Here is a 22,890-nt window from a genome sequence, read left to right on the forward strand (position 1 = left end):
ATTCTTTGTAGCTCAGAAGTTTGTTTGTTGTAATCGCTAGAATAGTAGATAAAATAGAAAGCACCTTTTCTGTGGACAAATGTTTCAGTTGTACTCACCGTAATAGCTGTAAGATTTGACCAATCAGGTTTCATGATTGTTATTCTTTATTACATCCACAAGTAGTAGTTATCAAAGGTGGTATGCAAAATTATGGCAGCCTCTGCATTTGCGGCTGATAGCAAGATCTTCTGATATCTCAGCTCAAAGTGCATAAATCTATACATTATTTTAAAGCATTACGTTTACCCTTTGCATCTAATTAAATATAAATTTATTTTTCTGCGACTACAAAGAGTTACAAGCTGAACTAATCTCTATTCACAAAACTTAAAGTAAACTTGTTTTTTGCAAAACACAAGACATGTCAGGTTTTGGTTAAATGACAACAATTGAGCTGAAATATATAAATTTTCAATCGCATATTTGAACTGGTCAAAAGTTCTGGATAACAATGCCATATAGAGTTGCTTAGTTCTGGAGATTTTCAGCAAAGCAACCTTAAATAAAACAACATGTTGCATAGTTTAGGGGTTGAAATAATTTTGCACACCACAATTATGCACAAAAATGCACACAGCATTTGGATTAAAAAGATTTGAGTTGTATGTGAATCTGAATTTATCAGAAACGCATGCAGTATTTCAATACGCCTTCATCTAATTCAATGTTTAATATTCAAATTAAATGTATCGGTTTTATAGAAATAAAATCATTATTATTTAATGCTTGAATCAAAAGTGACTCACTAACACTTAGTGCATGATGTCACCATCCACAACAAAACCATCTGTTCATGATGCAGTGGCAGAACATGTTGACGCTGACGACTCATGAGACGACCTTGATTTTGATGAGTTCTCACAAGAACTTGAAGAGACTTTGTAATAATTCTGATATAATAATGTATTTAGAATTGTAGTAGACTTACTTATAATAATCTGCTCATAAATGATATATATAAATAGTTTTACAACCATACCTGGTAGACAATAGAAACTAGTTGTTCAAGTCCAATGACAAAAGCACCAAGACTAAACCGTGTGACGAAAATGTTAGGATTGTGAAGCAGCTGCTTGAGCAGAAATGAAAGTTTTCAAAAGTAAATCCTACTCGAGCCACATTAGCACTTACTTTAACAAACACATCGTAGAACAACTTTGTAACGCAGTAGTAGTATCCATAGAATAATCCATAGTAGTATCCATAGAATAATCCATAGTAGTATCCATAGAATGAAACAAAGACAATTAAAGATATCGTAAAGCAACCTGTAACGATTTACTTGATAGAATACTAGGTGAAATGAGAAGACACATTGAACAAAATAACATAAACTGGTTAAAATTTAATGCCTTTTTTCGATACTCGTTACACAGAAAATTAAGTGACAATATGGCATAGGTACACACAAGTATCATACACGACTAAATAGGGATGATAGATGAAGCTTGCCAGAAACTGAGCGTGCTTGAACTGACACAAGTGGGTACAATGTTTAGTGACTTAGAATGTATTTTATGGAGAGTAAAAGTTGAAGTTTGATTGGGTAAAATTGATTAGTCATCATGCAGTATCCTTTTGCTTGGCGGAATCAAGTGTACCGGCAGCTCGGCTGGCAGCTCGTGACCTTCAAAAAAACCAGAACAGGTCATTACCAAAATTGAACTATGTTAAACGTAATACATTAGCATGAAAAGGGCAGCGCATTGTAAAAAATAATTATTTTGTTCTTTAAAAAAATAGAAGAATAATGATGGGGATTTCTGAAAATGGCATAAGACATATTTGGATGTGTGATTTACAAAACTATGATTACATTAGAGTTTACAAGTAAAAAAGTAATGTCATAACAAGGTTTCTGTACCAGCATGCAGGCAAACTGCGTAAAATATGTACAGTCCAATACGACAGTCTATACAAATGAGTCTATAACAAGAGAAAGGGTGAGGCTGAGTTCAGGACCATGTGCAAGAGGTAAAACAACTCCAAATTACACAGAGAAGATGAGGTAATGCGTGCAGCAGTAAAGTGTTGCCATGTTGTAAGAGTTCATCTTCCCTGAATTAACCAGCGCTAAAGGAATTATCAAAGCATTAGACCTTAAAGGCTGGTTCCCATTGTATCGCTGCAAAACGTTATTCACTCGGCAATTATTGGTTGAATCTTTGCAGCCAACCGATGACATCGCCAAGGCAACGCGGATATGTTGGAAAATACTGCAGCTGTCAAACTTTCCTGATAATTTGCCGAGCATCCACGACAGTCGGTGCAATGTGTACAGCTTCAGTGATGGTCATCGGCTTATGCGGGCTGCTTAATCTATATTTCCCTCTATGATAGTTACTGCGAGACTAAAATTTCACTGTTTCAGCAACCGCAATGTGTAATACAAACACTAGTTGCGGACAAATCACCGATGTAAATACAGAGAGGTTTATGATAGACTGAACATCGTTATCACAAAAATCGCCGATACTTGTGGTCGCCTGTGGGGTTAATGCTGACTTACTGCGATACAGTTTGAACTGGCCTTTATGCTGCAGGTACTCTTGTGATGTAGGGAAACTCACATGAATGAATGACATGAGTTTCCAACATTTGCTCGTAAGAATGACAACTAACTGATGATGTAGTAGTTTTATCAAATCAACAGTTGGACTTGAAATTTCAATTTAAGTTATTATCTATAATAGACCATATACATTTCGAAGAGTGCATAAATTAACAACATCCTAACTGACTATGACTGGAATATTTTTGTGACAAGCCACATGCCAAAAATAGTATCGTGGGGTCAACAACTCCAAAAAACTAAACATACAAAACACCTTGATAGGTAAAGATAGCACTTTTTGTACAGCATTGTTAGTGCATGTACTGTAGCTACCAAAAGAAAAATTACTGGATTCTTTAACCACCAAGTATATTTATGCTTTTAGAAAGTTAAAAACCTAATGATTGAATCCCCTGGTGTGTCTATCAATGCTGCTATCAATACCTCAAATCACTATCTCGATCTGAAAATTCAATAAGATGAAATTACCTTCAAGCTTGAGGCCCATGAGATGGTTGGCGAGTGCCCACTCTTCGGAGTCCAACATTCCATCTCGGTCAACATCAGCTAACTTCCAAACTTTGGCCAATATGCTGTTGGGCAGACGAGACTTGACCTACCCCATAAAACATAGCACTGATAGCCAAATACATTATAGGAAGCTTCAAACATGAGAACAGAACTCACTGAAGGCTGTAATACAGAAGTACTACCTGTTGAAGATGAACTGAAACAAAATTTTAGTATATGTTATCAGAAAGTATCGGTATTTTTTCTATCATTTGTGATTGTTTTTGATAATTGAGATGGTCTGACTGCCAAGATGTTTCAAGATTAAAATCAACAAAACGTGATCGCTGTTAAAACGCTCAGATCAAGTAAAAGTGCGATTATGATGCCTATAATAGTGTCAATGAGACGTTAACAATGCAGCCTGAAAGCAATAGTCGATATCAACTATAGCAACTAGTGATATTATTTCGCACATCTTTTTCTACTGAGCATTTTTCTATTTTTCTTCTTCCTTGACAGCTATTCCATTTTTCAGAGTATCACATTTATTATTTACAATTATATCAAATATACATTTACCTATTCATCATTTATATCTAAACTATGTAGATCAGACCTCTTAGCAAACATTAATCAAAGGAACCTCAGAAAAAAAATGAAAACTGCAACTTTTGAAGGAAACTCTCCTACTGGATTTATTTAACTGTACAATAACAGATAGTCTGAAGATTTCAAATGCTACAAGTGATATTTCGTTTATATATCGATATATACCTATATATACATATGTATAGCAAACACAAGTTATTATTCCGGTGCAACATAAGAAATGACCGAAAATATCCAAACAAAATAATTGTCAAAGGCATATAATGATGAATAAGCACATCGACTAACAGTAGCGCAGCGTGTGTCCAGAGATCACTTAGCCCAAGAACGTAATTCGTCAAACACGTAAAAGCATTGGTTCCAAATGGCCTTTTCTCACAACATGAAAATGTGCAGGCATATCCTTTTGAGAAATATTACTTAATCCAATGAAAAATCTTTCCGCAATATGAAACCGCAGCGAAGGATTGTGAATAGTGAATGCAAATGCCATAAAGACAAAAGTAAAGCTTTGAATCATCAACTAACCAAAAGCTTTTATCAAATTATCATAATTATACGTATTATGCAGCTTTACAAATGAGAAAAGTGTAATACATAGTGTAGCAGCTAACAGAAGTAAAGCTGTATGGTTTTATGGAGGGTTAACCAACATGGTCAACATGAAACAAATAGCCTCAGTTCTTGTTTTTTATACTTTCGTATTAGCGCGATAAGTAAAATGTCACATAACCGAGATGAAATTTATGAAAAATGAATGCAATTTTGGCTACCATACTCCAAGTTAGACAGAATCAATGATTGACAACACGACAGCAACTTGTGAGGAGCAAACAGGTGAATATGGAAAACGGTTTTTTTAAGAAGAGAGTTCAACAGTCTGACAAATGATGATGATACGAGGATATCATTGCTACATATCTGTAAGCCATAGATCAACTTTACGAGATGTATAGAAAACAGATTGACTAATTTAACCCGTTTACTGCCCTACGCAAGTTTTTGCAAATTCTCTGATTGACTGCCGTAGATGCATTTTGTGAAATTTACTGTGGTTGCGTAAGTAACTGAATATTAATGATTCGTGACAACATAACCAATGATCATTAGTATTTTTAAGGCATTAAGAGTGTTGTCCAAATAATTCTCTACAAAATTAGCCTATACTCACGAAGCAAATTACAATCTTTGATTAGGAAATTCCAAGTTGGCAACAAATTTTTTTTCATGACGATCGAACTTTGTATTTGTAACATGGCTTCCGCAAGCACCTCCTGTATTAGAAACTGAATAGCTTTTGCTGATGACATTACAGCCAATTCAGATTCAGAATTAATTAAATACTAAGCTAATGAAAATGACAGCACTGACTCTCATGGGGGTGAAAGTAATAGTTTTGTAAGAGTAAGGAACATTGTAGAGGATCGTTATAGCTTCGTAGCGATCGTAGCTTCACATAGCTTTAGCAATGCACATAGTATAGATACATTGAATTTTTTTTACATAGCTCTGTTTGTTAACATGTTGGCAGAAAATATATAACAAAAATGTTCTAGATAGGATTCAAAATTGAAAACAATTATATATATAGCAAGCAGTGAAATTGGCAATTTTCAGTTAAATGGCTGTCAGTAGGCCGACAGCTAAATTTGTACATGGATTTCAGTGAAAGGGTTAACTGATAGATTATGGAAATGCTTGCAATCATCACAGGTACACAATCTTAGTCACTTACACCCAGTGAATAATTCTTTGAAATACCAGGAACAGACAATCCTAACAATAAAACAATGACATTAGTGAGAATTGTACTAGGTGTATACATAGAGTTGTCTACACTTACTACAAGATCTCATGACATTGCAGTCTAATGAACATACCATTTCAGTTTTAGCAGCACCACCAGCAATCTTTCCGTCCTTGGGCCCGAGGGCGTAAAATGACTTATCATATCTGTCCTTATCTTTTGATACGATCCAGTCAGAGTCGTCATAGAGACCTTGGTTGATCCCTTTAAATCATCAACACACTATGCTAGTAATAAACCTAACACAAATGTACAGGTGTGTCACCAGAAAGAAGAGGGTGGTAGGTGAAACTACAGACAAAACTAAAAAAGGAAGAAGAGGAGTTGAGCAAAAGGTGAGGACAGAAAGAGAAAATAATAATAAATTTACAATCATTACTGTAATAAAAGCAGTTTTCATTCGCCCGAAGACATGTTGAGAGATTAGAAAAAAAATGCCTTGCACGAGAATTGAACTTGGATATTTAGCTTAGCAGCCAGGCACATTACCAACTGCACCGGTCAAACACCTTGCTACATGATGGAATAATTGTGCACATAGTTATTACTCATGATGACCTCACACAATGCACCAGACTACCAGGATACTAGTATAAGATAAGACGAGGGTGTAAGGAGAGATAGGAGAGGAATCAGACTAAAAAGAGGAATGAACAACTAGCATACAAGATGGAGTATATGACAAGAATGGAAATGAGAGCAATAGAAGATGTTTGTAATGGAATGTGGGTGCAGGAGAGATGGTATGGTAAGTAGAGAGGAATGTATAGCAGATAGCCGCCATTGTTAACAGATATCAATAACAGACATATTCAGAAGTTAAGCCTGATAAAAAGATTAGATAGAGGAATGAGCTGTCAACAGATCCTTGAACTGAATGGACAGTTGGCCTAACCTAAAGAGTACCCGGCTACAAGGTCGCTGAGAAATGAGGACACGGGCAAAGCGAGCATCAACAACTCGGAGAGACCATTCATACGCTGCCAAGTTGATTAGCAACCGGCAGCTTCTAACAGAATATGTATTCCCCAAAGGAAAACACAGCGTGTTACAGCTCCAGTGCACCAGCTTTAACTAAAGTTGGACAATGGCATGGAAACTAAAGCATACATTATATTAAAGCATGGTGATAAGATTGCCAGCAGATGCTTGCCGGTTGCGGCTTATATTTTTAGATATAACAATTTTTAGTCAGTTTTGGTAGCTAAGCCTAATTACAATGCTCTTACGATATACTTTAAATGAATGAAAGGCTATTGTTTTCTTTTCAAACTTATCATCACCTATGAGGAACAGAGTTAATGATTTGATGTCACTCAGTATATTGGCTCAGATGGTTATGTATAAATATTTGGAAGTTATACTACCCAAACATTTGATACGGTCAAACCTTGACATACCAAGCTAATTGATTCTAATAATTTAGTTCAACAACTCAATAATTACTGATTTCTGTCTTCTAACTTTTGTTTTGGCATTTAACAAAAAACATCTACTTGTTGATTACGAAAACCAACATAAAGGTATGCATAGAGACTTGCCTTGTACATGTTGAAAACATCATATGTTGGAGCGATTTTTTTGACAAAATACATAGTATTGTTTAATTCATTCCAAGAGCACAAATGACAGGATAAATACTCCAATTATATATGACAATAAAATCATTATATAAAGCTATAAAAAGAACCAAACTTTGACATTTAAACTATATGTGCAAACTAAATTAACAAAGTAACAGCTAGAAAACAGAGTTTCTATGGCTACTTGACATTTGAGAGACGAGAATGGAGGTAGAGGCTAAGCACGAGATAGGCTTAGTAGTAAAGTAAAAGAAATATGCCGGCAACTTACTCCAACTTACTTCAACTTACTTCAAACATAATTCAAATAGTTTACAGACTTTTCTATATTTAAGTTTGACCTCTCACTTATACCAGCTTGCTAGTTTTTACTCGCGAAACTTATATTTTGAGAAATTTCAGATGCCGCCTGTCAGAAATTACAGCCAAGCTTTGACCTAAAAATCTTTTCATTCAAGTTACACCAGCAATGAAACCATGCATGGTAATATTATTGTTTACAATAAACAGGCATGCAAACAATCCATGACCTCATCGTGGCTTGCAAATATACATAAACAATCATTAAGCATTGTCCTCAATACTAAGAATGTTTATAGATATAGTGCATCGTGACGGTTCACAGCAAAAGCTTTTGACACAAGTTTTTTTGCTGCAATGGTGGAGTTTCACAAATTTCCTTTTCAATATCACACTAAATCTGCATTTGACTAATGAAAATATTTTTATGACATGAACTGACGATGATATTGAAATATTTGTTAAAAGAACAATCTGTTAATCTAACCAACTGTGAGTAAAGACAAGGGCATGCGCTGCAAATGGTGAACACAACTTCCTAAAGAGTGAGTTCAAATATAAACAAACTGAGAAAACAAAGTATGCATGTGACGCAACAATTACAATCTTATGTATGGTTAAAGCCCCCCAAATCGCTTACTGTTATAAATGTGAAAGTACTTCCAATTATTTCAGATTTCTTTTGTTAATCCTATGTTTTGTGAAAAGCTCTATTATATCCGCTCCAAGCATGACCATAATCAATTTGAAAAATTATATCTAGGACACATTCATCTAAAGATGCTTTGTTTTGCAGTAGGAAATTCACTAATCAGAAAGCCACTTCGCATAGTCTACTTGGTCTGGATTGCCTGCCCCCCTAGTAAGACTACTGTATGTACTATCATAAGCTAGTCGCTAGTCAAAGGGCCTTGATCTGTTACTAATCAATGGACTATCAAGACACACAAAGTTGCTAGCCATTGCTAAAGACAAAACTCAAATTTCATCAAGCCCGAAGCACTGTTATGCATACATTAATGATCCGACCTTCATAACACCTCTCTACAAACGAAACCATGCAAAGGTTTGTAATCTGTGATTCTTGAAAGCTTTATTATGAGCAGACCCTTCAAGGTGTAATTCAACAAATTTAATTGGCAATATTTGGGGCAATTTAATCGACCATAACTTAGATTTAACCCTTTGAACTCTGATGGCTAGTATTACGGCATTGCGCAGCGTGTGTCAGAAACCCTGACGGACAGTATCCCGGCATCCACATGGCCATGTTTACAAATGCTGATTATATAATTTTATTACGTCATTTAGAGTTCTGTGTTCCTTTCTAATTATAACTATTGATTTCTAATGTAATGATGTAGGTTTTGATTACTAAAACTCAATTACTAAAACCAATCAGGAGCCAAGATTTTACTGCCGTATGTAAACTTGTTTGGGAAAATGATTTCGCATCCCGGCATCGAAATGGCTCTGTTTACAAATGCTGATTCTAAGTAACAGCATAAACCAATCAAATTAATTCTTGCACAGGGAGGTAGACCGAAAATTTTACTTCCATTTTCAAATATCTTTATCAACTTCATTTGCTATAGTTACAATTTTACTGGGATGCTATCACGAAAAAATTGATGCGACTTGTTTGTTGGTATGTCATAGATGATTGAGATGCAGATAAAAAGTTATAGGATACTAACTATAAGTTTGCAGATAATTTTGAGTCATAAAACAGTGATGAATGTGTGCTTGATGGATATTATGCTACTGCAAAAATTTTTAAAAGTTTTTAAAATCGTACAAATTTTTATGGTTTTAACCCGACAAATTGTGAAAATTTTTTTTGGTGACATTTGCTGTGTGTTGGACCTTTTTACCAGTGTTTTACCAAATATCATTAGATTATGAGCATATTTAAATTTATTCAATAAAAAGCTTCTAAGCTTCCTTTCGTTTGACAAATTGCCCAGGGATACTGACACACATTGACAAGGATGTACAGGGTTCAAAGGGTCAAAACTAAAAAACTGCAGCACTAATTCTCTGGAGCTGAATAGCCGAAATCTGTTAAAAACATGTAAGAGTATAACATGCTACAACATAACAGTGTCACATGCTAACAGCATAACATGTTGCAACATACCAGGATAACATCTTAACGACACAACTGTGTAACATGTTCTCAGCAGATGCACAGCCCACCAGCTAGGTGCACCTTTGCTATGACAAACATATCTACATTGAAGAAGTTCATTTACATGTGATCTTTAACAAGAATATGGAAATAGCCGGCTGATAAATTCTTCAGAGAGGCAACAACTTCTACAGAGGAATGGAAACGGACTGTTTGAAATAAAAGTATTTGTAGCATAGCCTGAGGATCACATACCTTCATTGGCACCGACATTAAAAGGGTTCTCTTGCATGCCATCAAAGGCTCCACCCTGAACATTGGGAGCAGGCATTTCAGTCTCTTCCGTCGGCACCATGGCCATTAACCGTGATACTTCATCTGCCAGCATCTTATCAACATTCTCCATTAGCCTCGGCTTTAAAGGCTGGAACTTCTTGAAATCATGTACCTAGGAGCACAAACTAAGGTAAACACTCGGGCTAAGAGCAGACGCACTCCTCACTAAATAGCAGAGCAGCAGATGCGTAGTAACGAAGCAGCGAGCATGCAGAGCTACAGCATGCTTGTCTGCAGTTAAGATGTCTGTTCTTTCCATAACATCACCTCAGGCGCTGGAGTGTTAGTAATAACATTTACTTACAATACATACTGTATTATTATTGAATGTTACACATGTTCTATTCATTTGCGGGTTTAACCACTAGTTCCTAAAAATGTTTCTCTGTACAATGACTGGTCAAGTACTAACTTGACAAACACCTATATTATTATTTGTGTTGTTTGCGACAAACAGTGCTTCATTTATATATTTGCGGCAGATATCTAACAAGCTGCCTATATTACTGCATCAAAGGATTTATAGAAATACCAATAACTAACCTACGAGATACTGTATTATAATTGTACTGAAGTATGCTAAATACTGCACTGAACTCCGCTCGACTCCATACAATTAGCTAATATTTTCATCACCTCTCATGGCTGATGTTTCAAACATTGTTCTTTACTGAAAGGCCAGACAGTACAGCGAAACGAACAATACTAAAAAAGGTTTGAGTCTATTGCGTCACTGTGGCTGCCTTGGCTGATATTCTGCTTATACCAAAAAAGCTACCACAAGATATGACCACAAGGACTGCCTAGCGATCTGGTACACATATTCAGGGTCTCAGGTTTTTGTGTGCCGGCACATCCTCCATCAGTGTGGAGACCTTTGCTCCCGCACTTGAGCTGAGAGATAAACAACAGAGAAGCCAGACTGTGAGCTGGGGAAGACAAGGCAGGAGATGAGAGTTGACTATCCATGGTGCATTATAAAGCACATGACATGCAATTGGAAGGTCAGGAGCGATGTAGGAGTAACACTCGCCAATGTGGCAAAATAGTAGCATTGTTAGTCAAACTTACTTTCACTCGCTGAAACAAGGAGAGCGGGTAATTAGCTATGCAATGCAACAAGCTGCTCTACAGGTACTACGAGAAAGCAGTGTATAGGACAGGCAACTCCAAATATGCCGGATACGGAGGCTTCAAGAGCGAACGAGCAGGATGCCATAAAAGGTTCTGCCTCTAGTAACGACTCAAGCTTTCATTGATTGAAGTGTATTAATATGACCTAGTTTGTTAATACGACCTAGTTGTCAACCAACCAATAAAAATGACTAATTAAAACAGTCTTCAAAGTTAATCTTGCACAAAATTTTAGTAGATTTTATCAGAAATTTTCCGTATTTTCATATCATTTACGATTGTTTTTGATGTTTGAGGTAATCTGACTGCCAAGATGTTTCAACATTAAAATCGACACAACTTGATCGTGGTTAAAATGCTCAAAAAAAAAAAACTTTCCAAAATGATGTCACTAGTTGTTATTGTTGCTATAGTTGCTATTGGCTTTTGCGTTCACGTCGCAGCGTTAAGTGTCTCTATTCTGTTGCTCTTTGCAACTATAGACATCATAACCGCACACTCAATGTTTTAACCCTGATCAAGTTTTCTCGATTTTAATCTAGAAACATTCTGGCAGTCAGACCCCGTCAAACACCAAAACCAATCACAAATGATAAAAATACCGATAATTTCTAATAAAGTTTACTAAAATTATATGTAAGTTCATCTTTGATGAATAGGCAAGCTGTTGAAATATTTCCTCAGAGTAAATACTTCACCGTAGCCTTAGTACCAACGACAACTCATTAAGTCATCCCTCTACAAACATTTACGGGGCGTACTGCAAGGGCAATAAGCTCATATCTTGAAAGCGAAGAAACTGAGGCTACCTCGAGAGACATTTTCATCTTGTCAATGTTTGGAAAGTCACCAAGGCTGATACCATACTCTCTTTGTATCTGCTTGTAGACTTCGCCGAGTTTGTTTATCAGCTCTTTCTTCTTGCTGTCTTTTCCAAACATGGATGGCATCTCCTTCTTTAGGTGTGATATGATATAAGCGTGTACCTGCAGAAAGGACATTTGTTGTCAAATGTAGCTACCTAGCCAATTATTCAATGCTTTTGGTGAAGGCATCGAGCTATCTTGTTGTGATGCTTTTTATCACAATGTTTCCATGACGTACATAATCCGGACTTGGAGTTGTGTTACCATGCGAATTAAGTGTTTCTATGAACATGATGTGGATTGACTCCGGCGCCTTACTGAAAAAAGTTAATAATTTAATTAGTTGATAAGTTAATAATTAGTGACGCACATGTTAGCGACGCAAACGTGTGAAACTCGATTGAGAAAAAAACGATGGAAGTATTGAAAATGTTTAAAATTGAATAGCTGACGTGATATTCAAATGCGCATCATTCGCTGTTTCCATTATTTGCAAGCATGACTCGATTCGAAAAAGTTTTGCAAATCGCAAAACACCCTTAGCTTGCAGATTTATACTGTTTTCATGATGCGGTTAACTTGCGGATTTGTTCAAATTTGCGGATCTTCCGCATCATGGAAACATATTGTATACAAAGAGGCTGTTTTACTAAGACCAGTTAGTAAAACAGTTAGTTTCTAATAAATAAAGTTGTTTGATTCAAAAGGCATCTCATAACTGCAAGCTTATATATAATCCCTAGTAAACAAATTGTCATGGCCTAGTTTAATGCCCGCAAAGGTCGAGGATAATTGGGCCAATGAGACCTAATGTGAAAAGGTCAACTCTGTCAAGAAAGTATTGTTTGTAGAAGGAAGTTAACTGAAATAACAATCTCAAAATTGTAAAAAATAAATCTATTTATGAACATGACAATCAGAACTTCTAATAAAATATTTTCATAAATATTTCAAAAACATGCAGTCGCAAAAAAGGCAAACAATTTTAATACTACAATCCATGCCATTGACCTTGACACAAAAAGGCTGAAGCACACTTGAGGTGACAGACAACTCCATACCAATAGAGAGACAAGCATAAAAAACATTTTAATTGATGGACAGGGCTTAGACGTGCAATCTATATATATATTGCTCAAACTTTGTGTATATGTATCTGTGTCGTTTCAGCTATAGCTATTAAAGTCCTGAAATAAAGAATCCGTATTGCAGAAGATTTGATCTCGGAACCTCCCATTCACCAGTCCGACACCTGACTAATTCAGCCAAACGAGCTTGATAGAGTTGTTAGGCAATATATGTCGCTATATGGGAGCAAATACGCTACCGCTTTCCGTCAAGAGCAAAGTTATGGCGTAACGTCATGAGAAGCGGTAGATCTTATTAGTAAGCTTACTCAAATTATCCATTGGCAATGTGCCAGGCTAATAGCAAGTGGCAGGCAATTCTCATTACCTCTCATTGTTTATAAGCTGGTTTTGATACTCGAGCAACGCCGGGCTAGCACAGCTAGTCCATATATACAAATGAACAGGGCTTAGACATGCAATCTTTACTATAATAAGAGTTGTGTCCTTCCGTCAGTCAGCCCTAAGCCACGGTTGGATGTTGGAAAAAGGGTAGCATCATACATGATTCGAACTCCGACATTCGGTTTAGCAGCCAGACTATCATATGCACCACTCAACCGACCTGCTGCGTTGGGTAATCAGTGTATGTATTATTATTGCACCTAATGATCTCTTACAGCAAACTAAACTGCCAAGGTACTAGCATGATATAATTTCAATAGCATTTTTCCTCCCTAAATAGAATATATACCGAAAAACAAAATATACCTTGGCCAGCCTTGCTCGACGTATGAAGTCATTGAGCTTGCGGAGGGTGTTGTGCTTCGGCAAACTCTGCAGGTCGGTGAACAAATCAGCTGCTTCAAGCTCAAACAATTTCCTGTTTTCATCAAAGTGCAGTGGTTGGTTCCAGAACGAACCGATGTAGACACGACACACCTCAGGAGTCTTCAGTATCTTCCCTGGAACAAGCGAGTAGGCAAGACTATTGAGAGCGTGAAACTGCTATTGCACATTGGGTAATAATGCTAGAGGTGAACACCACAATCATGCCTCTAGCAGGAGGGTTTGATATTAATGTCATGATTGTCTGTGATTTATCTTTTTTAAAATGTTGTTAACAGGTTAACAACATGTTTAAAAAAGTAAATCATTAAAAGTGCAAAATAGAAGTCATACATACCATTAATATTACCAATATTATAAATAGCAGCTGATGTGCTAACGACTGGTTAAAAGATTTCACCCCCTTTCTGTATCAAGAATAAATTGTAGCAGCACTTTCATACGTTCCTTATGCTGCCTACAGCACACCCAAACCTTAATTGTAGGCCTATGTGTGCACTTATGCTAGGTGACCTTGCATTCTCAAACAGGTATGACAAAAATCCAAGTGTAACACATGAACCGTTGTTAAACAGTCTTAATCTGGGATAATCTTTAGTACAGTTTTTAGGATGAGTTTAAGCAATTTGTTGCAGCCAAAGTACTAATAACAGATTACAGATGGTCCTAGTTCCCATCGACAGTTTGAAAATGGCAAACCTCGAAAGAAAACAAATTCAGCCAACTTGTGTTGAAGTCATCCTGATACAAACTGACATCCTCAAATGAATCCATTGCATTTCGTGTAGCTTAATTAGATTGCCACCTGGTGAACGGGAGGTTCCGAGATCAAATCCAGCACAGAGCGGATTTTTCATTACTAGATTTCAATAACAAGTTACTACAGCTAGATATACCGAATATCGACTTTGAGATAAATATAGATAGCAGCTTTTTATACTTCTTTATAACGAGAGCTATCATATGAGAGGCAATGGGCTTCTACTCCAAGGTAGGGAGGTCAATCATTTGCATGAGGTGACACAATAATATAGTAATCCATTTTAATAAACTCCACTTCGTCGTTTCGTGCGAGCATGTGTGGTGTGTGTTAGTCTGTATAAGAGCTATGCGTTTCCACATTACTTGGAGAAGTTTATTCAAATGTTACACTCATACGCTTCGCGACTTTCGCCCAGTAACTATAAATATTTAGTTTCAAAATCTAGTCTTGTTGCTGAGAATTTGCGAGCTGTCTGTTTAAACAGGAAATGAATTCCGAGCATTACCAGGCTTAGTTCTTGTAACTTAACAAACTGTACAATAAAATGTTTGCAGTTTTTATTTGTGGGAGAAGACCAAATTCAGATACACCATCTTCGATCTGTCCTTTGTCCCAAGTGCTGCCGGATAGGCAATTTTAGGGCTGCCTAATAACTACTACTACTACTTACGAGTGACATAGAGAAACATCGAAAAACTAAACCATTTCAATGCAACGAAAAAGAGAAATTATACTAATAGTGATTTTTGTATGCTGACAAAAGCAAATCAGGTCGTGTGAAAATAATTAAAATAATAACATGGGAATTTAATAGTATTTAAAAGAGAAACTCTAGAAAATTTAGAGAAAATATAGGACGGGAAAGATGTTCATGGTGCATGTTTATGTTTAGTTTCATCAAAGTATTATCTTACATCTACAATAGATGTAGGAAAAAAGGCTAGGAATCTACTTAATCTATTTATATAAATCTCAAAGTCTGTGCGTGTGTACTTCGGTTTGTCCAGCTATAGCTATTAAAATATTGGAATGAAAAGTCCATATGGCGAAAGATTTAATTTCAAAACGTTCCGTTTGCCAGGCAAATATCTTACCAATTAAGCTACGCGAGATTGATGGATTCATTGGGCAATACATGTCGCTATGTAGGTGAAAATACTACTACTACTGCTTCCCCTTACGACGCAGCATAAGTTTATGGTTGGTCTCACGGCTCTTATTAGTAAGAGCCATTGATGACTAGTGAACTCAAATTAGCCATTGGCGCTGTGCCAGGCTAATGGCAATTGGCAGGCCACTACATTACCTGCCATTGTTTTATAAGCTGTTTCTAATACTTGTGAAACGCCGGAATTCCGCTAGTAATACATACATATATATATATATATATATATAACATAGCCCCTATTATAGAGAGTTTTAATTATCTCATTGTATGGTGCCTACAAACAACAATTGTAGTTCATTTGCCATTAACCAGCAGTTCCTCAAAAATGCCACACAACTGTATATCATTTCATAAGTAAATTACTCTATATTAAAAAGAGGTTGGGCGCCCCTATTACCATTTACATAAAATGTATGAACTTTGCTGGTTCTGCCCCTTTTTTAGGGCTAAAGGCCCGCACAAACCAGAGAAACATTGTATGAGTCATATTGCTTCAGACGCAGAACGAATTGGAATGTTTGATATTTGCCCTTGACAATATATCATTATTAGCCTAGTCTGTACATTCTAAAGTGAAAATCAAGCCACTCTGTAAGAAATAGATTGAAATTAATGCAATGAAAAAACTTTAAAACCAACACCTTTCGAACAAACCAGAAGCTAAAGAAAAAGAAAGGACAAAATTTGTACGCAAGTGTTTACCATTTTTGTGCATCTAATACAGTGCCAATCATGAAGAAATTTGATATTCCATCAATGCATGGAATCCTCTAGACAATGGATAAAACCATTTAAAATAACAGCGCATGATGAATGCTAATGATTAACTGAATACCTTTGTAGTAATATTTTGATTTCCTAGCCAGCATGAATACTATGAAATAACACTACAGTACATGCGCAGACTGTATTCCCTAGCCAGCATGAATACTATGAAATAACACTACAGTACATGTGCAGACTGTATGTAATATGAATGTTTACAAACCTAACCAAGTGAATATAGAAGGGTTTCTGGCACATACAAATTTATGAACTAAACACCAAACGCTAGCTCCCTGCACCTACACGGTCTTTTAAATCTACTTTTAGTTAGATTGAGTTGGTGGATTACAACGAATTCATAGAAAGCTATGAACATTATATGTTTACTCAGGCCAACATGTGAGCTAGGGCTAGACAGACATGTATGTAAATAACAAGGAAAACATGGAAGAGTATTATACTTAATAGTTCATATCAGAAAAAGTTTGTTTCCTGCTACAATGGTAAAATATTGAGAGTTGGTTTGTGTGAGCCGATGAATAGTAACTTTAAGATCTTGAAATTGGATTTTACTGAAGGTGTGCAAATTTTTCAGTTTCCCTAATAATAGGGAAAAGTATAGTTCAGTAAAACCTAATCGTAAGATCATAAAGTTACTATTCTCAATATTTTACCGTTGTAACAAGAAATGAAATTTTTCCAATATGAATTATACTCTTCCAAAAAACATAGGGCTCCAACTAAAGAAAACTAAGAGATTACATGATGATATAGACTAAAGGCACATGCCCATGAACCACAAGAGATCTGAGGCTGAAGACACATACCTAGAGATCCTAAGAAAATACAGACTCAAGACATGTAGGCTATCTATAGATCACATGAGAACAGCAAACTAAAGTATGCGAGATCCCAGACTAGACAGACATATCTAGAGCTAAAGGCATGAAGCCAGGGACAGCATGACAGCTAACAGCACACATTCGAGAGTCACATGAAAGTGAAAATAGCTAAGCATTTTCTCAGCAAATGTACAACCCATGAACTAGATGCGGCTTTGATATAATAAACATCTCTAAGAGGAAGTTTGGTTACATGTGATCTTTTGTGACAAGATGAAAATAGCTAGCTGAAAATTCTTCAGAAAGACAACTTCTACAAGGGCATGAAAACAGGCTGTTTGAAATAAGAGTAGACTATGGAAACCTATCGAGAGACTACATGAAAGCCCAGGCTAAACAGACATACCGAGAGACTACATGAGAGCCCAGGCTAAACAGACATACCGAGAGACTGCATCAGAGCCCAGGCTAAACAGACATACCGAGAGACTACATCAGAGCCCAGGGCAAACAGACATACCGAGAGACTACATGAGAGCCCAGGCTAAACAGACATACCGAAAGACTACATTAGAGCCCAGGCTAAACAGACATACCAAGAGACCACATGAGAGCCCAGGCTAAACAGACATACCGAGAGACCACATGAGAGCCCAGGCTAAACAAACATACCGAGAGACTACGTGAGAGCCCAGGCTAAACAGACATACCGAGAGACCACATGAGAGCCCCATAGACTCTCATGAGCTGCTGAGCGTTGATCATATCAGCCTTGTTCAGGATGATCCGTATTTTGTCTTCATACGTCTTTACCGACTCTATGGCTCTTCGAAATTCATCGCTGATATCAAGTTTGTGAGCGTCAAACAGCAGAAGGATTCTATCCACCCGCTCAGCAAACCACTCCAGCACCTATAATTGAACACAAACAGTTAAAATCATCAATCCGAGCCAAACTATGCTTTGTTCACTCCTACTACTGACAAATACTGATAACAGTACTAACACTTTCATGGATATAGGCTGATCATAGAGTTAAAAACCTCAGGATTCAAACATAGAATTATCGCTGAGATTTTCTGCATGCAACTGAATACATTTATTAGCAAAACTATCACAGACTGGCTAAAGATAACTTATTTTAAACGAGAAATGAATAAACGATAATCTCATAATTTGAACACTTTGATAATCAAGTTCATTATCACTAGTTGAATGTTTCTCATTGAACTTACAAGTTTCTCCTCAGTAAATGTTAAGTACAAGGAATGGAAATAATTAATGAGTGATGTATGACAGTCTTGAAACCGATTTATCCAATCAGATAAGCTAGTACAAAGTTATAAACTAGAATGAATATAACTAGCCTTTGCATGTACTTACAATCCCTATGCGAACAATATCAGCCTTTTATTCAGTCAAATAACAAATTTTCATTATTACCCTTTAGCTATGGCTAAAATTACCATTTTTTCTAATTCAATAACAGGGTATCCGCGGACAATGGTCTGTGTGCACTACTATCTGATAATTTCTATCAGATGGCAGCTAAAGTTTATAATATATAACTAAAAACACTGATTTTCACATCCAACTTTTTTGTAACAAAAACCCTGGGAGTTTCCACAGAACTTGCAAATAATGTCCGTAATAGGGTAACATTAAAGATTTAATAATGTACGTAATAGGGTAACATTAAAGATTTATAACAGAAACTTCAAATATAAACCAAAGTTGGCTCATGACAACGTGTTTGTAGATCTATAACAAGAAGACTCCTACCAAAAATTCCTTCAGCTCCTTCAGAATAGAATAAAAGTGTACCAACAAAAAAAGGACTACATGCACTTATTAAAAACAAAGATAATCTCATGAGTTAAAGATTAACAACGTTAGTTCTCTTAGCATTTATTTCATTAGTCATAGACATCCATAACTGACAGTAGATATTCCATTAGCCATAGATAGATATAACTGAAAGTAGATATTCCATCAGCCATAGACATCTATATAGCTGACAGTAAATATTCCATTAGTCATAGATATCTATAACTGACAGTAAATATTTCATCAGCCATAGACATCTTTAACTGACGGAAGATATTCCATTAGCCATAGACATCTATAGCTGACAGTAAATATTTCATCAGCCATAGACATCTATAACTGACAGTTGATATTTTATTCGTCATAGACATCTATAGTTGACAGTAGATACTCCATCAGACATCTACAATTGATAGGTTTACAAAAGAGGCAACTAAAATTTGTAAGTCCCTGCTTTTCACAGACCGATAGCGTATACCTAAAAAACACCCAAACATTTCACAAATTCGATACGATTTTGACAACTTTAATAGAAACCTACGCTCCGTAATTATGAGATCTAACAAATTATTGACATTTAGTAGCAGGTGAGTTGACACCTGAGCTTGGCTTTTGCCGAATAGATGGTAACAAATTTCTTGTTTATAAGTGGTTGAGATATAGCCTATTAGGCTCATGGGTAACATGCGATTGCTAAAATATAAAACCTATGTAGAGTTAGTCATCAGCTCCTCGCATTGCAAGTAGCAGACTGTAAAGACATTGACCTCTAAACATAAGATTAGCCTAGCTTAAGCACTTAACTGGTAAGTGCACCCGTATTGATTATTGGGTATAAATAAATAATATAATGAAATATGTTAAACGAGCATCTAGACTGGTAACACGCGGCTATTCGATTCTGGCCTCTCCGCGAGCGGCAGTCAGTGAAACATTGAACACAGACAGCGACTGTGGCTGCCCTCAATCTGATGCCCACAAGGTTGTCAAATCTAACGCCCGCTGACAGGCTGATGACCTTATTGAGTACCACCATGACAGCTATTCAAATGAGCAATATCCTGTAAAACACGTTAGGGCTAAATTCATCTACCAGATGTTACCAGCCGCCCGAACGAACGTTTCCTCAGGCAGTGGATAGTTGACCTGAGAAGAGCTTCAATAATTGTTCTAGCAGCCTGAGTATAAGTCGAAGGATAGAGACCGCAGACTGGGGTCAACCGTTTGAGAGCCGATAGCCGAAATAAAAAAGAACAAACTCTTTACAATTTTAATCGATGCATTGGAATATTATATACAAGTAATGTTGCCTACAACCTGAGCCCAGGCTTCTACTGGAAGTTTCAAAAGACTTAACTATGGGACAATTATGGCAACGAATATATAAAAAAAGTCCGACAACTCCCAATTAATTGGGCATTATGGGTTCAATTGATTAACAAAATTTCTCATGCCTACAACTGCCAAAAATTTTGTAAAAAGATCAATGACAAAAAAGTTCAACAAAAAAAATATAACCAACTTTTTGAATGAAAACAATTACTCCTCAGAGATATTATGATGCTGTGATTATATCTGCTTGCAAATCCTTTTTGGTCGATAAACAGAGATATAACTGGCAGCAGTATTTTCTATGACAGTGACACACCGTTAAAGAAGACAAGGCATTATTCATAAATATACCAATCAGCTATGCGTGTGGCTTATGAGCTCTGATCCTCAAAAAGAGGTCAATTGATAGTTCACCAAAATATCTTTACCTACCATGATAAGGGATTTCTTCACAAGATAGACAGTAAAACACCTTCGTCTGCGAAAACTGACAAGATAAATGTTACAAACTTACCTCTGTGAAGTCATAGCCCCTGTCTATTCTTTGTTTTTCTCCGGCCAGAATGCCTGGAGTGTCAATAAGAGTGACGGTCTCAAGCACAGGGGACTTGGTAGTTGAGCTTTGAAATCGGTTGAGAAATGCATTACCAAACTTGGATAGAGGCTTGAATGGTGTTTTTGGGTCGACAACAAGAGCATTTCCTAGTAAAAGGAATATATATTTATATAGAATAATAACTAGGCTATGTACTACACAAAACAGTGACTGCAAAACCAACAATAGCTCCTTAGTCAAAACCGTGTCATCAGTTACAACTGCTAAAGCAATATCTATGAAATACAACAAAAATTAATACTTTTAAATTTTCTCTCCATATTAGCATATGATCAAAAAAAAAATTTGCTATCATATATGGTAAATCTTCATTTATACATGAATCTAAATAAATAGCAACAAAAGTCTGCAAGGAGAAAGGAAAAATGGAGAAAAATGTCTCATGGAGAGAAGAGATCAAAATACACTGACAGATGAAAACAACAGTTACACCAAATGGTCATAGGTTGAAATAACACCAAGGCTACAAGAATGGTTTGCATAAACACCAATAATTATTCAATGTTCACGAGTTCATTGCATATAGTTACAACTAAGCTACTTGAGTTGTAACTATATGCATAGTTTATAAATGAGACTATGAATATATACATAGAAGCAAAGGTCTATATAAATGTACCCGACGTTACCAATTGCTGATATTTGAGCTATCATCCTACATTATCAGCTCAACAATGAGTTGTTTCATAAATAAACTTTGATATATGAATTCATCGTTTCTATATATGTAGGTCCTACAGTTCTTAGAAATTAAGTGCCAAAACGACTTCCCTTTAAAAAAACTTTTTCAATGAATTTTGTGGATGGCGTTGGTAGCATAACAGATAAAACTTCACTTCAACCTTTGTTGTTCCCTATTGCCACCTATTTTGTAGGCTTGAAGGAAACAAAACTTTTAAAGGGAAAGAAATTCTTCATATGATTCTTTTGAGGAATTAAAACTAAATGGATGCAAACAAAATCGTAACCAGAACACTAGTGACGTGAATTAAAATTGTACGACCTATTTAATATTTGTTTGTTGACTATTTAATAGAAAACGTACAACTGAGCGCCAGGTATTTGGAAATTATAAGGAACTGTTCTATGTGTGATCGACCTCGGTCAAGCGCAACCATTTTTACTAGTCAGATTTAATAAGAATACATACAGAAAAACGAAAAATGCAATGTTTATCAAATATAAACAAACTTTAACTGCCAGTCAACTTAATAGCAAAACACTCACCTGGTATCACAGAATCTTGCTCGCCGTTCATTATAATGATAAATCTATCGGTAGTCGGTTCAGGTCCAATTCTACATCCCGGAAATTCTTTTTCTAAGAGATATTTTATGAACGTTGTTTTACCAGTAGAATATTGTCCAATAAGCATTACCATAGGTTTGTTATCAAAGTCAGCATCGCCTAACTTTGGAGAGTGGAAGTCATGGAAGCTGTACATTTCCTCCAAAGGCAACAGACTCTTTTTATATAAAGATTTGAGTCCATCTAACACAGAGGCGTACACCTCTGGTGTTTTCTTTGTCTTCATGAAGCTAAACATGACTTGCAGTAACAATAATAAGTATAATCGAACAAAAATAAAAAAACCACGACCCGATTCCTCGGATGCTTTCCAAGGAAATGAGCTGTTACAAAGAGTTTCGTTTAACGAAATTTGGTCCGCCCCTGTAACATATTCGACGAAACTAGTTCGGCCTATTATGAGTTGCATCCCCTGTTATAATGCTCAATTAACGTCCAGTGAAAATATTAGAGTGAAAATAATACAATCGCATTATCT

The 22,890-nt window shown here is 36.2% G+C and overlaps 1 protein-coding gene across 3 annotated transcripts; it reads right to left on the reverse strand.

The window, feature by feature from the left end:
• Positions 1 to 927: 927 nt before the first annotated feature.
• On the reverse strand, positions 928 to 22,716 carry LOC137396795 (EH domain-containing protein 3-like). 3 transcript variants are annotated; one of them, XM_068083105.1, is made up of 10 exons: positions 22,332 to 22,716; positions 21,003 to 21,190; positions 18,040 to 18,241; positions 13,714 to 13,907; positions 11,819 to 11,995; positions 10,947 to 10,955; positions 9,795 to 9,987; positions 5,599 to 5,729; positions 3,086 to 3,212; positions 928 to 1,669 (listed from the first exon to the last, which is right to left on the reverse strand). In XM_068083105.1, the coding sequence occupies exons 1-10, from the start codon at positions 22,648 to 22,650 to the stop codon at positions 1,599 to 1,601; spliced, it is 1,611 nt and encodes a 536-aa protein (XP_067939206.1). In that variant the 5' UTR covers positions 22,651 to 22,716; the 3' UTR covers positions 928 to 1,598. The 3 variants fall into 3 exon arrangements, with proteins under 3 accessions (XP_067939206.1, XP_067939207.1, XP_067939205.1); XM_068083106.1 differs by lacking the exon at positions 10,947 to 10,955; XM_068083104.1 differs by lacking the exon at positions 10,947 to 10,955 and having other exon boundaries at positions 11,810 to 11,995.
• Between the last annotated feature and the right edge of the window lie 174 nt (positions 22,717 to 22,890).

Source organism: Watersipora subatra, chromosome 5 (genome assembly GCF_963576615.1).
Source record: "Watersipora subatra chromosome 5, tzWatSuba1.1, whole genome shotgun sequence".
Taxonomy (NCBI): Eukaryota; Metazoa; Bryozoa; class Gymnolaemata; order Cheilostomatida; family Watersiporidae; genus Watersipora; species Watersipora subatra.

What these genes read in the sequence shown, in the direction of transcription:
- LOC137396795 (XM_068083105.1), bottom strand. Translation starts at nt 22,650, where the DNA reads ATGTTTAGCTTCATGAAGACAAAGAAAACACCAGAGGTGTACGCCTCT. An exon ending in GGCTCTCATGTGGTCTCTCG is followed by an intron (nt 13,908 to 18,039) that starts GTATGTCTGTTT and finishes CGCTTGTTCCAG; the next exon opens with GGAAGATACTGAAGACTCCT. An exon ending in GTGCTGCTAAAACTGAAATG is followed by an intron (nt 3,213 to 5,598) that starts GTATGTTCATTA and finishes TTTATGGGGTAG; the next exon opens with GTCAAGTCTCGTCTGCCCAA.